This window comes from Pyxicephalus adspersus, chromosome 4 (genome assembly GCF_032062135.1).
Source record: "Pyxicephalus adspersus chromosome 4, UCB_Pads_2.0, whole genome shotgun sequence".
NCBI classification, from domain to species: domain Eukaryota; kingdom Metazoa; phylum Chordata; class Amphibia; order Anura; family Pyxicephalidae; genus Pyxicephalus; species Pyxicephalus adspersus.
Window position 1 is genome coordinate 136,803,412 of NC_092861.1, and position 13,673 is coordinate 136,817,084.

At 38.3% G+C, this 13,673-nt stretch overlaps 1 protein-coding gene across 1 annotated transcript in view; it reads right to left on the reverse strand.

Annotated features, from left to right (window-relative positions):
• EPAS1 (endothelial PAS domain protein 1) overlaps positions 1-13,673 on the reverse strand; it is a 95,661-nt gene that overhangs the window by 36,757 nt on the left and 45,231 nt on the right. Inside the window, exon 2 of the mRNA XM_072409764.1 lies at positions 565-755. Within this exon, the coding sequence (XP_072265865.1) occupies positions 565-755 (191 nt within the window). The remainder of the gene's footprint in view (positions 1-564; positions 756-13,673) is intronic.

Here is a 13,673-nt window from a genome sequence, read left to right on the forward strand (position 1 = left end):
TTTAACTTCTCATTTATAGACCTTTATACGAGTGTTAACAGAAACCATATTGGAGCTCTACAAGACTGATCAATTAGCTTTTTTTTTAGACCATTGAAGATACAGAAAAATAAAACTCCATTAGCTGATGTTTCAAGCCTCCCTGGGTTCCTAAGCATGAAGCATCTGAAACCCAGCCCTGTATTTCTTATTATATATATTCACATACAAAAAAAAAAGGACCAATCACCAGAGCCAATCTGGCTAGGAATACAAACGGAAGGGGAACTGTGGCATCTACTTTACCAGTTCTGGCTATGAAGGAAGAGCCAATAGCAAATCATCACTGTCCTCTGTCAAGTTGGTAGTTTATGAACACCAGAGGACTCGATATATTGAACTAATCTTTTATCCAAGCTCTCATTTATTGTATCATTTTCAAACCATATTATTAATAAAAAGGAATAGTAAATAAAATATAGTTGGGCTTTATTATGTACTATGGCCCATTATCTTGAGGTGGGTTTGCCAAGAGACCTAATGTTGGGTTGAGTCCATTTTTCCTGTCTCAGAATATTGTCTCACCTGATGATAAAAGTTTCTGTGTGCGGAGGAAACTTATTGTCAGGCGCATGATGGAAGCCTTGTCCAGATGAGAGCTGATGTTCTGGGGCAGAGGAAGCTGGTGGGCCAGCTCATAGAAGACCTCGGTCTCCTTGCTTCTCCGGCACCTTGCTGCATCCCGAGACTTCTCCTTCCGCCTCTCCGAACTGCTCCTATAAAGAGAGATAATAAATACAAATTAGAATGGACAAATGTCTTAATGGGAGTCACTGGTTTTAGATACATTTTAACATGACAACTTTTTTTTTCTAGTAATATATCTTTTGCTCGCCTTTTTTTCATCATTTATCTCATATATCTCAGTGCTGGCCAATCTCCTGCAGCTTCTAAGCAACCACTTCCCATGTGGTTAATTGCACTCCAGCAATGACTACATGGACACTGCTTGTAGTATGTCTTGAAATGGGTTCTTGTAGTCTCTGGGTATTGATAGAGTCAGAATGCAAAAGCGCAATTTTAAGAATCAGACACAGATTTGCCACCCTATAACCAGCAGTATCTGCACATGAAACTTTGATGCATATTATTTTACTAAAAACTGAAGATCTAAGAATATTGAAAAATACTTTTACATATTACATACCATGATAAGGAGATTTTAGTGAGTGGGTGTACATGTACCTAAGTCATGACCTGAGCAATAGACTTGGAGGAATAATAATTTCTTCGCAATAAATTTAACAGACCTGTATAACAATGGCTTTTGTAGATTGGAAAATCCCCCTTTGATTGTTTTGAATTTTTAACTGAAACTAAAAAAAAATCAGCCCTAAAATAATGCATCATTTACAGTAATCAGATGTCTACCAGGTTGTGTTGGGGTTAACCTACGGTCATAAGACTCGTCATAAGTCTCATCATTTACTGTAAGTGAATATTATTATAACACAAGGGGAACTGGGAGAGAAAGGGCAATAGATCTTTCCAAGTCCAAGCCCCCTGCAATGATAACATATTAAAGGGACAGTTTCCAAGCCCACATCACTCTGAGTGCGACATGTTCCCTATTGTTCTCATTCTCAGCATTTCTGAAAACGATTAATAAAATAAAGTTGCCTTGGCACCAATCTGCATATGGACACTGGCTTTAGAACATATATCGATTCATCTCATCTCACTATTCAGTGCTCATCTCACTCTACGTTCTATTACAGAAAACTTGCAACCACATTTAGAGTGCAACAATAATGTTCAAAGTGGTCAAGCTGTTAGTTTCCTCCCAGCCTTTTTACTTTATTGGGTCCTGTATGATCAACCTTGAACTGTTGTTAGACTTATAATAAATTATTATATATATAAAAAAAAAATTATATATACATATATATCTTTATATATATTTATATATATAATGTATTATCATGTGTTTATTTAGGACCATTAATACACAGACTTCAATATAGATTTCAACATTTAAATGTCTTCTGTGACATGACAGATTAATTTGTGCTCACAGCATGGATGGAACAGTTCTAAAAACTACAGGGTCATTGAAGACTTATTGTTACCTAATGTAAAATGTAATCAGACATAGATATCACTGAATGTGGTCACACTGATCTCTATTCTACTTTGAACTATCTACTGTTTTTAATATATATGTGTGTAATATATTGTACCATATTATAATGCTATTGAACGGCCAAGTTCCAGTTGATATTGTACATCTAAGCTAGGTTTTCTCAACCTTTTTACCCTAAAACCCTTAAAACAAATTTTGGGTCTCATAAACTCCTTCTAAATTGAATTCATTAAGGGTTTCATTAAACTTGAAATGATGCCCTTCACAATGTTAGTGAGAATGCCACCCATCTAGACAGCTTAAGGATCACTGGTGTTCCAACTGGCTCTGCCAAGTGGCATTGAACTACTGGGCACCATCAGATGGGAGATCAATCAATGTATCCTTTTTAAGATGCTGCTCTAGGCATGACCAGGTTTATGGATAAATACACAGAGAACATATAAGTGAGCTGTTTTACCTTCCAAGGATTTGTATTCCTGTCCATTTAGTCCTGAAATATATATAATTCTGCCACACAACACAGACCCACAAATATTTGGCTCATTGAACAGCTTCTTCCTCTCCAGACTGATTTCTGCTATAAGAGGCTGTTCAAGTTCAGCTACTTATATTTCATTTTATTTTATTTGGGATTCTGTTAGAGAGATTTTCCCTCACTTTTGCACCTTGCTAGCACATGTTAGGCAGACCTGTATTATAATATTTATATTAAAATGCATGGCATTGCATGACTGTGTAATGTGGTGTCTTTGAAAACAAAAATAAAGTGTCATGCACTTCTTTTGTTGCACCGATTTGCCATTTGAAATAAAGGGGTTACCTCTTCTCAATGAACAGCATTGCACAGTACAACACAACTGTGATAGATGGTAATTGAGCCTCAGCTGGATTTGTATTCCAATAGACTTTCATTGGAACATGAATCCTGCTTGAAGAAAACAGCTAAACCACAAAGGGATTTCTAATTTCCCCATGTTATCCAAAAGCTATAAAAACACTTGGTGGGTTATGATATATTGGTGATATTTGTAGAAAAGTAGATTAGGACAGATTGATGGATAGACCGCCAACCAGCAGACATGGATAGCTACACAGATGGATAGATATTTCCAGTGTTTCCATTCAGGGGTCTCCTAAGTTGTGCCCATTACTTTGCATTTATTAGACTTGGATTCTATGAGACCAGGCGCACGTCCTCCCTTCTGCTGATTATGTAAGCGTGCATTCACTTTGCTTGTTTGTTTTGTCAGGATAACCCCCCCACCCCCTGTTCTTTCGGTAAAAACTCCCCTCACTTCCCAATCCTTGCTCTGATTTATCGAATGCTTATAATATATCTGTAATGATTTCTCTGCTGCTTAAGCGTAGAGTTGAGGAAAGAAAAGTGTCTTTATTGTTCATCATGTCATGTTACAAAATAAAGACGACTTTCCCCTGCAATGCCATATGGTGCACATGGAATATAATAAAGATCAGAGACATGTAGGTGTGTGCACTGCTATGATCTGCTTGTTGGGTATTTAGCCCATTAGGGTAAATACGTGCTTTACCCTATAAATATACGGGTCACTAACTGGGGGATAAAAATAAATAGCCCCTCAATCCAAATGAAGGAAGCAGAGGACTGGTGTTCATGTAAAGACAGAATTGCTGATCTGGAGTATTGATAGTGATACACAGGGAGACCATGTCCTAAGTGGGGTAATGCTTTGCCCATTTTACTAATGCAAATGCAAAACAGCGGGCTTGCTGAACGGATACGGTAAAGCAAAGACACTGAAAAAAAAAAAAACAGCCAGAAACAATTGCCGTTTCCACTGGGGAGATTCACCCACTCTTTACCCAAATTCTAAGTGAGTGTCAGAATTACTAAAATGGGAGGTCAGCAATGGCAGCCCCCATTATTGTCCCATGTCCCTTTAATTCCCTGCAGACAGATGTTTGAACAATTAACTTTACAGAGAGCTCTTTACCATGCAGCTTTCTAAATCCAGGATTGAAACAAAAAACAATAAAACTCCTAACTTTCCTAAATGAATAGCTTAACAGTGCTATCAGCAATTAAAAAAAAAGTAAAAGTGATTTCTACAATGTTTTACAACACCGTGATCTTGCTTGATATGACAAAGTGATTTTTTTTTTCTATTACAAAGGTTTTTGATAAAACTTCAATGGTCCAAATATAAACATGTTTACTTTATTCAAGAGGAGGAAGCAAATGTTTCTTAAGGGATGCACAACAGGAAAAGCCTGCGACTCATTGATCTGCATTCTTATGAAGGCATCAGTGTAGCTGGTCAGCAGTACAATATTGTACTACCAAGGGAGCAATATCGAGGCCAAAAATAACAGCGCATGTCATGAGAACATGCCCCAGAGATTCTGCTGGCCAGTTCTGGTTATTAGATATAACTGATGTCTTCTTTACTGTGCAACTTTTCCATCTGTAAGTCTAATGTTAAACCCAGATTTTCACAAAGCGTTTAAAAATAAAACCTGCTTATAACACCTAATGCCGCCACCAGCACCTATAGGTGGCCTGTGGGGTCCAGATTTAAGGTACACCGGCAGAAAAGGTATCCGCATCCACGGGGGTTTGTGCCAGTCTGGGGGTGTCTGAATAAAGTCACCAATACTTTAAAGCATGAGCCGATGTTTCTGTTCTTTAAAATAAATATAAATTTTGGGGATTCCAGTTTAATAAGTAACCCAGCCCTGGGCATAAAGTGATCCAAATCAGAGTTGTACAAGCCATCCCAGACTATACCAACTACCATTGTTTCATTCCACATTGCCCCAGGAAATTATTTTCACGCAAACTTTTTATTGGAGAAAAGAATTAGAACTCTTGATTTTTTTTTTCCACCAATAGCTCCCGAGGAAGCAGTTCTTTCATCCAAACAAGTTGAGCACCAGATTTTGGTTTGATCTGCTCACACCTTGGACTGTTCCAGGGTCTATCTACCAGGTTTTGTTCAACCCAGGACTCATTATGGTAATTAACTACATTGATTCATTTCAACGAGCATTGAAAGAAACTCAGACATAAGCCAAGGGGCCCCAGTTTGTGATGGTTGTTGGGTGCGATCATTGGGAGAAGGCAAATAAAGCACAAAGCAACAAACCAATAAAAAAAAATTCTTGATCATTACTTAGTAAACTATTACTTTGTTTCAGGGACTTGTAGATATTTTTTTACATCCTCATTAAAGGCTAGCACTAGCCACTGCCCACAAGGGGAGCAGGAACCCTTACCATGGGGGAAGTCGAAGATAAAATTATATAAAAATAATTGGATGGTGGGAATTTACTGATCAAGCTTTGGGGAAGCATTGGTTCTTATTTTTCCAAAAGCACCAAATCTATATTAGTTGCTTCTACCATAGCACACAATAAGTCTGTGTTACTTAAGCTCCCCAAGGCTGGTAAAGAAGACTATCATTGGAGAACCAGCAAACCTTGAATAGATTTGGTTAAAGATTTTAAAAATTTGCCAAATAATAGATAATGATTTAAAAGAAATCCATTCTAGGTGTGCTGGATCACTTGTAATCATGAGAAAACCTATCTTCTCCAGTCTCAGGGAGCTTCAACAAATCAGGCCCGATATTTCCAATATTACAAGTTCTAAAAGTTCATACATTGCAGCAACGCTTTGTGTATTGTTAAAATGTCCTTATTCACATTCCAGATGTTGTTTTGAAGAAGATACAAGAGATTTCTACATTCCATGTATTGTCCGAAGCATTTTTGTTTCATGTTTGACCACACCACAATATTTTTTATAACCATTGCTCCTAATACAACCCACCTAAAGATGTCTGATGATTAAAAAAAAACTTCAATGCAGCCTCAACATTTTATAATTTTATTAGGAAAAACATTCAAAGAGCTAGTAAAGTCTAAATCGAAATAAAAATAATCAAAATAAACAAATCGAAATAAATGGACTAGCTGCTTTATTAACTTATGTTTGCATTTTCCCATCAAGCAGCAGTCACCAACCAGTGGTCCGTGGCTCTGTCCCCTGTATGGACACAACCTGCCCTCCCTCCCATGGCAGGCTCAGACCTGCTAACTAAATATCCTGGCGGGAAATTAGCGCAGGGCTGTGGACACAACTTTTGCCCCCACCCGGGATTTAGCAAGCAGGTCTGAGCCTGCGATGGGAGGGTGGGCAGGTTCTGGCATCATGACATCACTCAGGGGGAAGTTTCCTCGACTTTGAGTGGCACACAGCTCCCCGCACAATCCGAGTTCGGTGAATTTAGTGGTTCGTGAGGTCGGAAAGGTTGGCGATCACTGCTAAAGAGTACTTACTAATAAATGTTCAATGCCAGCCCCTTCCTTGGCCTGTGCCAGCCTAAAAACCCAGCCAGGGAAAACAGAACTCTAACACAGCTTGCTATTTTACACAATAAGTCAACAAGGTAGTATTAGACCTTTGTGGTCCTTTGCAATGCTTTACTACATTTGCATTATGTGCAGTATTTTATATATTTAAATACTTGTGTCAAGGCACCCCATTGATTTTGAATGGGCTGTTATCAGACAACAACATACTTTCAATGCAGTGCGCCATGTGCAATGTGTGTTGCAGCATTGATCAGCTTGCTTCTATTGTGCCATAGGGGGCCATGCTAAGTAAATGGCACTGCCAAGTACTGTGCCGTATAGTAAACCTTGCTGAAAGGTGTTACTGAAAAAATAGCCCTGAAGGAACCCCCAAAAGAGGTCGAATTCATTATGATGAATCTAAATTGCATCACAGCTACGGAGAATGGATTCCTAAGTACATTGACTTTTAAAGCACATAATAAAAAAAATAATAATGTTATATACATGTCCATGTGAATGTTGTCCTGAGTAGAATGCTCTTTTACCTACTTCCTATCGGGAATTATTACGATTAGACTTGTTCAATATGATTACTTTAATAGGTGATAAGGTAATGATCAGCAAAGCACAACAAGCCACAGCATATAATCAAATTCAGCTCAAGGAAGTCATATTAGGACGTCACTGATCGGTTTCTTTGTTCTACAGCAATTTGTAAAACACCATTGCTATTATTATGGCCCTATAAAAAATAAATTTCTATTCCTTTTTTAACATGCAAAAGAAAAACAGGAACTGCACCCTGGTTGCTTCTAATGAACATTTCACATTGTTTAAGCACTATCTTATTGTTGGCCACAACATCTGACCAGCTGACTGTAAGCAAAGGATTAGACTTTGTCACTTTGTGTGTGACAACAGACAGCCATGGGTAGAATGTGCTCAGCAAAATGACCTCTAAGCCAGATGGACTGCGTAGAATTTAATTCATCATCTTAGGTTCGCCTTCCAAACTTCATTGCGCGGTGACCCCTTGTTCTAAAAAACATGACCTCTTGTTCTACATATAAAAGTAGAATAAATAAATATTGTGTGCCTAATGCAGACTGGATAGCTCAGTGCCAGTTGTGCCCTATGCTAAGTTCATTTTGAAAATCACAATATATCACATAGGCAGAACAACATAGTCCATTTTGGTATTTGTAGAAAGTCGGATGCCTAGGTTGGCAAAGCTTGAGGCTGCTCCTTGCCTGATAATATAAAGTGATAAGAACACACCAGCCTACTGCCCTGTTAATATGCTAAAAGAACAAAAACACCTGTTTAGTAGACATTGCTGCTCCATGATCCCACGGAGGCTGCTTACTTTGCCAAATGGACTGCCCACATGGATCTTTAGACATGAAGATCAGTGGTCAAAGTAGCTGATCCTCCTGTTTGGCAAAGATTAAGTGAGCTAGGTTTTTGGTCATGCAATTGGCCAGCCACACATTCCTGCACAAAAAAACTTCTAAGACACAAATTTAGTTTAGATTCAAACCGATCTACCAGACAACAAAGGTAGATCTTTGACTTCCCAATAGACTTTTCTCAAAAACCATGTAAAGACACTAAAGCCGCATATACATTTGCAATTATAGTTGTTGGAAAGAATCGTTCACAATCCTTTCCAACCGATAATCGGGCCAGAACCATTGGAAGTGTGTACGTAGCTTAAGGCTGAGTTGTTCTAAAATGTAAAAATGCTGACACTTCCAGGTAGTGTTTGAGCTTGCAACTAAGCCTGGCCCCTACACATTGTGACTGGCCCTCACTCTTATGGATAGACACACTGACCAAGGATGAAGGCAATCTTTGGCACTATTAAGAATTGTGAAAACAATGCTTGCCATTAGAATAGCTGGAAATTCCATCATGGCAGGAATATTTGGAGGATATCTGTACTTCTTTACTGCAGAAGGTCGTTCTCTTGCTCATATATTTTTTTTATAAAGGTAGTACCCAGGTTACATAAGATATTGGGACTGTAGGTTTGTTCCTAAGTTGAATTTGTATGTAAGTCGGAACTAGCACATTATTTTAAAAAATGCATGTAGGACAGATGTTTGTCTCAACATAGTATTAGGCAGAATGGTGTCAGTTACTGTATAAAATCCTCACTGTGAGCAAATCACAAACAAAGCAAAAAAAAAAAAAATCTTTATGGAGCCTAGACATTCATTACCTTCTGGAGCAAGCTGTGCTTTGATATGCAAACAGAAACTGCAGCTTTTGTCTTGGTCATTAAAGAGTTACAAGATGCTTTAGATCAGCTCCGCTTCTAAGATCACCCACAACCTCAGCTGTGTTTAGCAAAAGATTTCTTCTGCAAGTCATGCAAACTACCCCCTCCCTCCATCAAACCTCAGTCCTGCACACCAGGGAGCAGGAAAGCCCCGTTCGTATCTAGGAGTCGTCCGTATGTCTTTAACCCGGGGACTACATGTACTGTAAATATCCTTATTGAAAACTGATTCAGCAAGCTTCTCATGGGGCATCTGAACAAGACTGTATACGCTTGTCTCATGCAATATGCAGGTATTATGGTTTATTCTGTTTGTGCAGCAGGCAGGCTTATATATTATGTTACTGGCAATCAGTAAACAAAAAGTGTGGCTGCATGGGAGTCCCAATACAGCCATGGCCTGTGTTTGCTATGCAGAAATTCTGCCCTGCTATCCAAAACCCAGGTCACACTAGCAATCCTTACCCTGGCAAACATTTGTAAAAGGATAGGTATGCAGAACACAGGTGAGCAGTGAAACACTTACCTGCTCATTTTCTTGCCCAATTTAATTAATGATCCTGCCGGATAATTAAATCATTGTTCCTGAAAGCACTGCAGAAAGCAAGTGCCTAATGAGAGAGCAATGACTTGCTTACCCTAACTGTGACACATACAATCAGGTGAATGTTTTATTGCTCTGCATAGCAAACATACCACCAGAAACCCACAAGCAGGTAAATGTTTCATTATCTTTCTGTTTCCTAATAGCAATCCTGCTGCTGGAAACCCACAAGCAGGTAAACTTTCTATTCTCCTGCTGTTTCCCAATTATTTTTCCTGCCCATCATAGTGATTACTACTGTGACACAAGCTTTCATTTATAACCACACTTAGCAATAGACCATCTCTGAACACTGATTCAGCTTTACCATCACATGCACTGTTCAGTAACATAGATTCATTTCAGACACCCAGACAATAACAAAACATTGATGTGGTGCATTTTATCACCTCATGTGCCTCCTATTACAACAACTCGCTTCAAGCCTCCATGCGCTGAACCCATCTGAGCCTAATCACAAGACCCAAGTAAAGAGTTTAAACACTGAATAAATCTCTAAGGAATGTTTGTATTATTAAGACTTTCTTGCATTGTGAAGGAAATGTTTCAAAACATTTTTTCACAGAGAAGCATCCAAACAGCTGTCAAGTCAATTTGTAGGGTTAGCATTACAGCTCAGAAATCAGAAAGCCAAATGGTGGTTTGTCCAGTAAATCCTGCAAAAAGCAGCAGATATATCAGCCTCGATCATTGGAGTATATGAAAAAAAGAACTATCGTTGCTTCACATAGCTGCTAATTGCATTAGTGCTTTTCCTCTGTCCATAAAACTTACAAAAAGGCTTGTGTATACAAAGAGTACTATTTATAAAACAGGGAATCCAACATTCCCTCAAACATTCCCTGGTGGGAATCAATTACTGCAACTGAAATGTATGGACCTGGAAGAATCCCACTAGGGAATATTTTATTACCTGTTTTATTAATAGAGCCTAAACTGTTCTAACATTAATATGTATTCATTTGTCTCATTAGACAAGCTATAAAATTTATTATAGTCCAAGGAGGTGTGATCCAAAGAAATACTTACCTTATTGCTTGCTCCTGCAGCCGTTGGTGATCCTTATCATCCCTCCATCACATTGTTGTCCATGAATTTATGATCAATGCAGGAGCAGAGGTGTTTATAGGTTCTGCATTGATCATAAAGATGAGGGTGAGGATGGTGGGATCATTTCTCCATCCCAAAACCAGCAGAAAATAAACTTGTAGTAAAATAAAATAAATTAAGTGATCTCTGTATTACTCATTAATACTCACACATTACTAGCCTAGATTAAATGAGCAGTAATTCATGGATATAGGGGTAAGATTGCTCTAATTACATTTTTATGGTTAATAAAACACTTTTCAAATAGAGTTTTTAGACTTTTTGCAATGCAGCTGCCCCTTTTGCACTCTCAGTAAGCCTGCTTGTGTTTCTGGTGGGATGAGGTTAATGCTCGTACGGTTTACTTATGTTCTACTATATCTAGTTTTCAGTATCCTGGATGATGTCATGTAAACTTAGTACGAAGCCATACGCCTGGTTTGCCAAAAGCAGGACCTAATTCAGTTTTACTAAAATATAGAGACAGAAGAAACTCCAGTGTAACACAAAACAGGACACAGATTACATGGGAGAACTTAATCCAGTAATCCTTCAAAATTACATAACTAGTAAAGACAGTAATTACCTCTTTCAGAGATCTATTACATAGACAAAAAAAAAATCTGAATAACATAAGTGAATACCACAATGAATAAAAGGTAACAGTGTTACAGAACAACTACATGTCATAAAAATATAAGAAATCATTGGACTAATATAAAACCATCATATCACAGGTATATGGTGTCTCTTATCATAATCAATAAACATTCAACTCACCGCAAGTAATAAATAGAAATGGTCTATTAGTACCACACAAGAAAATAATATTGTAAAACAAACATAAATTACAAAAGTAAAAGCATACTAGATAAACAATAAAAGTATCACGCAGATACACAAACTACCTGCATGTCATAGTATGTGAGGTCATGGCAGCAACAAGTCAAAGTCCATTTTTTTTACTAGGGAGATTGCTGTAAACAAGCAATTATGTTTATAAAGCTTCCAAACAATCCTGATGCTCAAAAGCCTAAAATCCCCTGACAAAGAGAGCTTTGGAGTATGCACAATAATCTGAATGTATATATAAACCCTCTCATGAAAATAGAATATATACGTTACCATGCACATGTAATGGTGAAAGCGATTAGGTTTTATTTAATCTGCAGCTTTCATTATGATAATACCTGGTGATCCTTCCATGAAATATCCTTCTTCAAACTTGGGGTGGCAACGCTCTGTCCCTATCTTCCGACCACGTAATCATTTTGGCATTTACTCTTCCCATGGAGACAAGGTCCTGGCCATGCAGGCCAGAACATAAAAATCACACGTTTCTCCATATCTAGAAGTCTTATTCCATTAGGGAAACTGAGCAAGGACCCCAACAGAACCGGGAGGCAGCAATAAAAGTATGAATGGCAGAGTATAACTTGATGAACCTATGGTTGAGACATACAGTGCAAAATATCAGGCTCACTTAACTGCTGTAGCTTTTGTTCTCCTTTTCTTTACTTTCTTTCATTTTTTTCTCTTTCCTCCAAGAAACATGCTTGAGCAACCAATTACCCTCACATAAGATTGAAAGAAAGTTCTTAGCCATGTAAAAGCCCCAACAGACCAACCTGAAGCTTGCATAGAAGTTCTTTTGCCCTTTGCCTTTGGGAACGGGGCAGTGAAGAAACGGCAGGGTTGTATTTGGTCAAATAACAGAACCTCTTACTTTGCTTTGAAAAGACTTTAAAAATGTAGTCAATGCCTTACTTTCCCTTGTAAAATAGGTGTTTGAAGGACACAACGATCAATACCATACCCACATTTTACTATATAGGAATTCAGCAGCTACTATTCAGCAGAACTAGTATTTTATCCATGGCTCTTGAAGTCGTTCCAAGTCCTTATCAAACTCCCTGTGAAAAATGCAATTGCATTCCAGCAACAGTTTACTGAAGATGTCATGCTGCAGCAGGAGCACAAAGCACTCCTACTCCATAAAACTCCGCTACTGTAAGCCCAGGGATCACAATGTCTCACGCTGTTCAATCATTAACCATGGCACATTAGCTGAAGCTGCAATGGGGAACCTGTTCTAGAAATACCAGCCCAAGGGAACTGTAATGTAAACTAAACAAAGAGAATGCAACCTGTGGAAAAAGAATGTGGATATGGAACCAATAGCCACGTGATACGTTACATAATAAATAAAGTCAGCCACAAATTTGTGATTCCAAGTGGAACTTCTGCCAAAATAGTTTTTGTAGATAGACTAAGGAAGGGTCTAAATATATATAACAACTCCAACATTGTAGAAGAACTTGTATATAATATAAACACTGATCAGCCCATTGATACAGGTACAGGGAATCACACTGATTATCTCCTTATTGACAAGATGTGGGAGACAGCAATTGAACAGCCAACTGCAAAAGTTGGGTTGAAGCAGGAAAAATAGGTAAGACTAAGCAAGAGCAAGAGCTAAGCTGTGACTGCTAGAAACTGGATCACAGCATCCTAAAAATGGCAGGTGTAGTTCCTAAACTTTCATGGCTGGAACCAACAGTGGTCCATAGAAGGACAACCGGCTAACCGGTGACTGGCTAATGGGTGTCCATGAACTCCTCAGCTCAGAAGGGAAATAAATACTGCCTAGAGAAATCCCCATCTTCCACCCTACAAATGTTGTTGCTGGAAACAGATTTTTAACTTGGTGTAGGAACGTCTGCTGTTGCCAACATCCGGGGCACAATTGCAGCATTTCAAGAAGTATTTAAAGGATAACAGAGATAGCATTTAAATAATGTCAAGCTAGCACGCTCTTCTTAAAATAGTGGTGATATTTTATTTTTCAGTTTTGGGGCTCAATGTGGGAACAGAGCTTGAGCTGGCTTAGGGACCTCTTCATCTAACTGGGAAGTTATTATCACAAAGTTGAGCCAACGTGACAATGATTTATTATGCTACAGACTATAATAAATATGAATATAAAATTAATGTCAAACCTAATGTAATGAGGTACTTTGAAAAAAGTATGCAAACTAGCAAGGTAGGCTGGCTAACACATCTCCACCAACAAGCCAATGTCACCCTTATCAAATCATCCAGAAGGAGCCTAAAATTACATATTCCTGCAGATGGTATCACTACCCCTTTTTATCCATCCTATAGGCTTCATCCTTCCTAATCCTTCACACAACAATGCACCACAATCACTTCACATCTCGCAAGTGTTA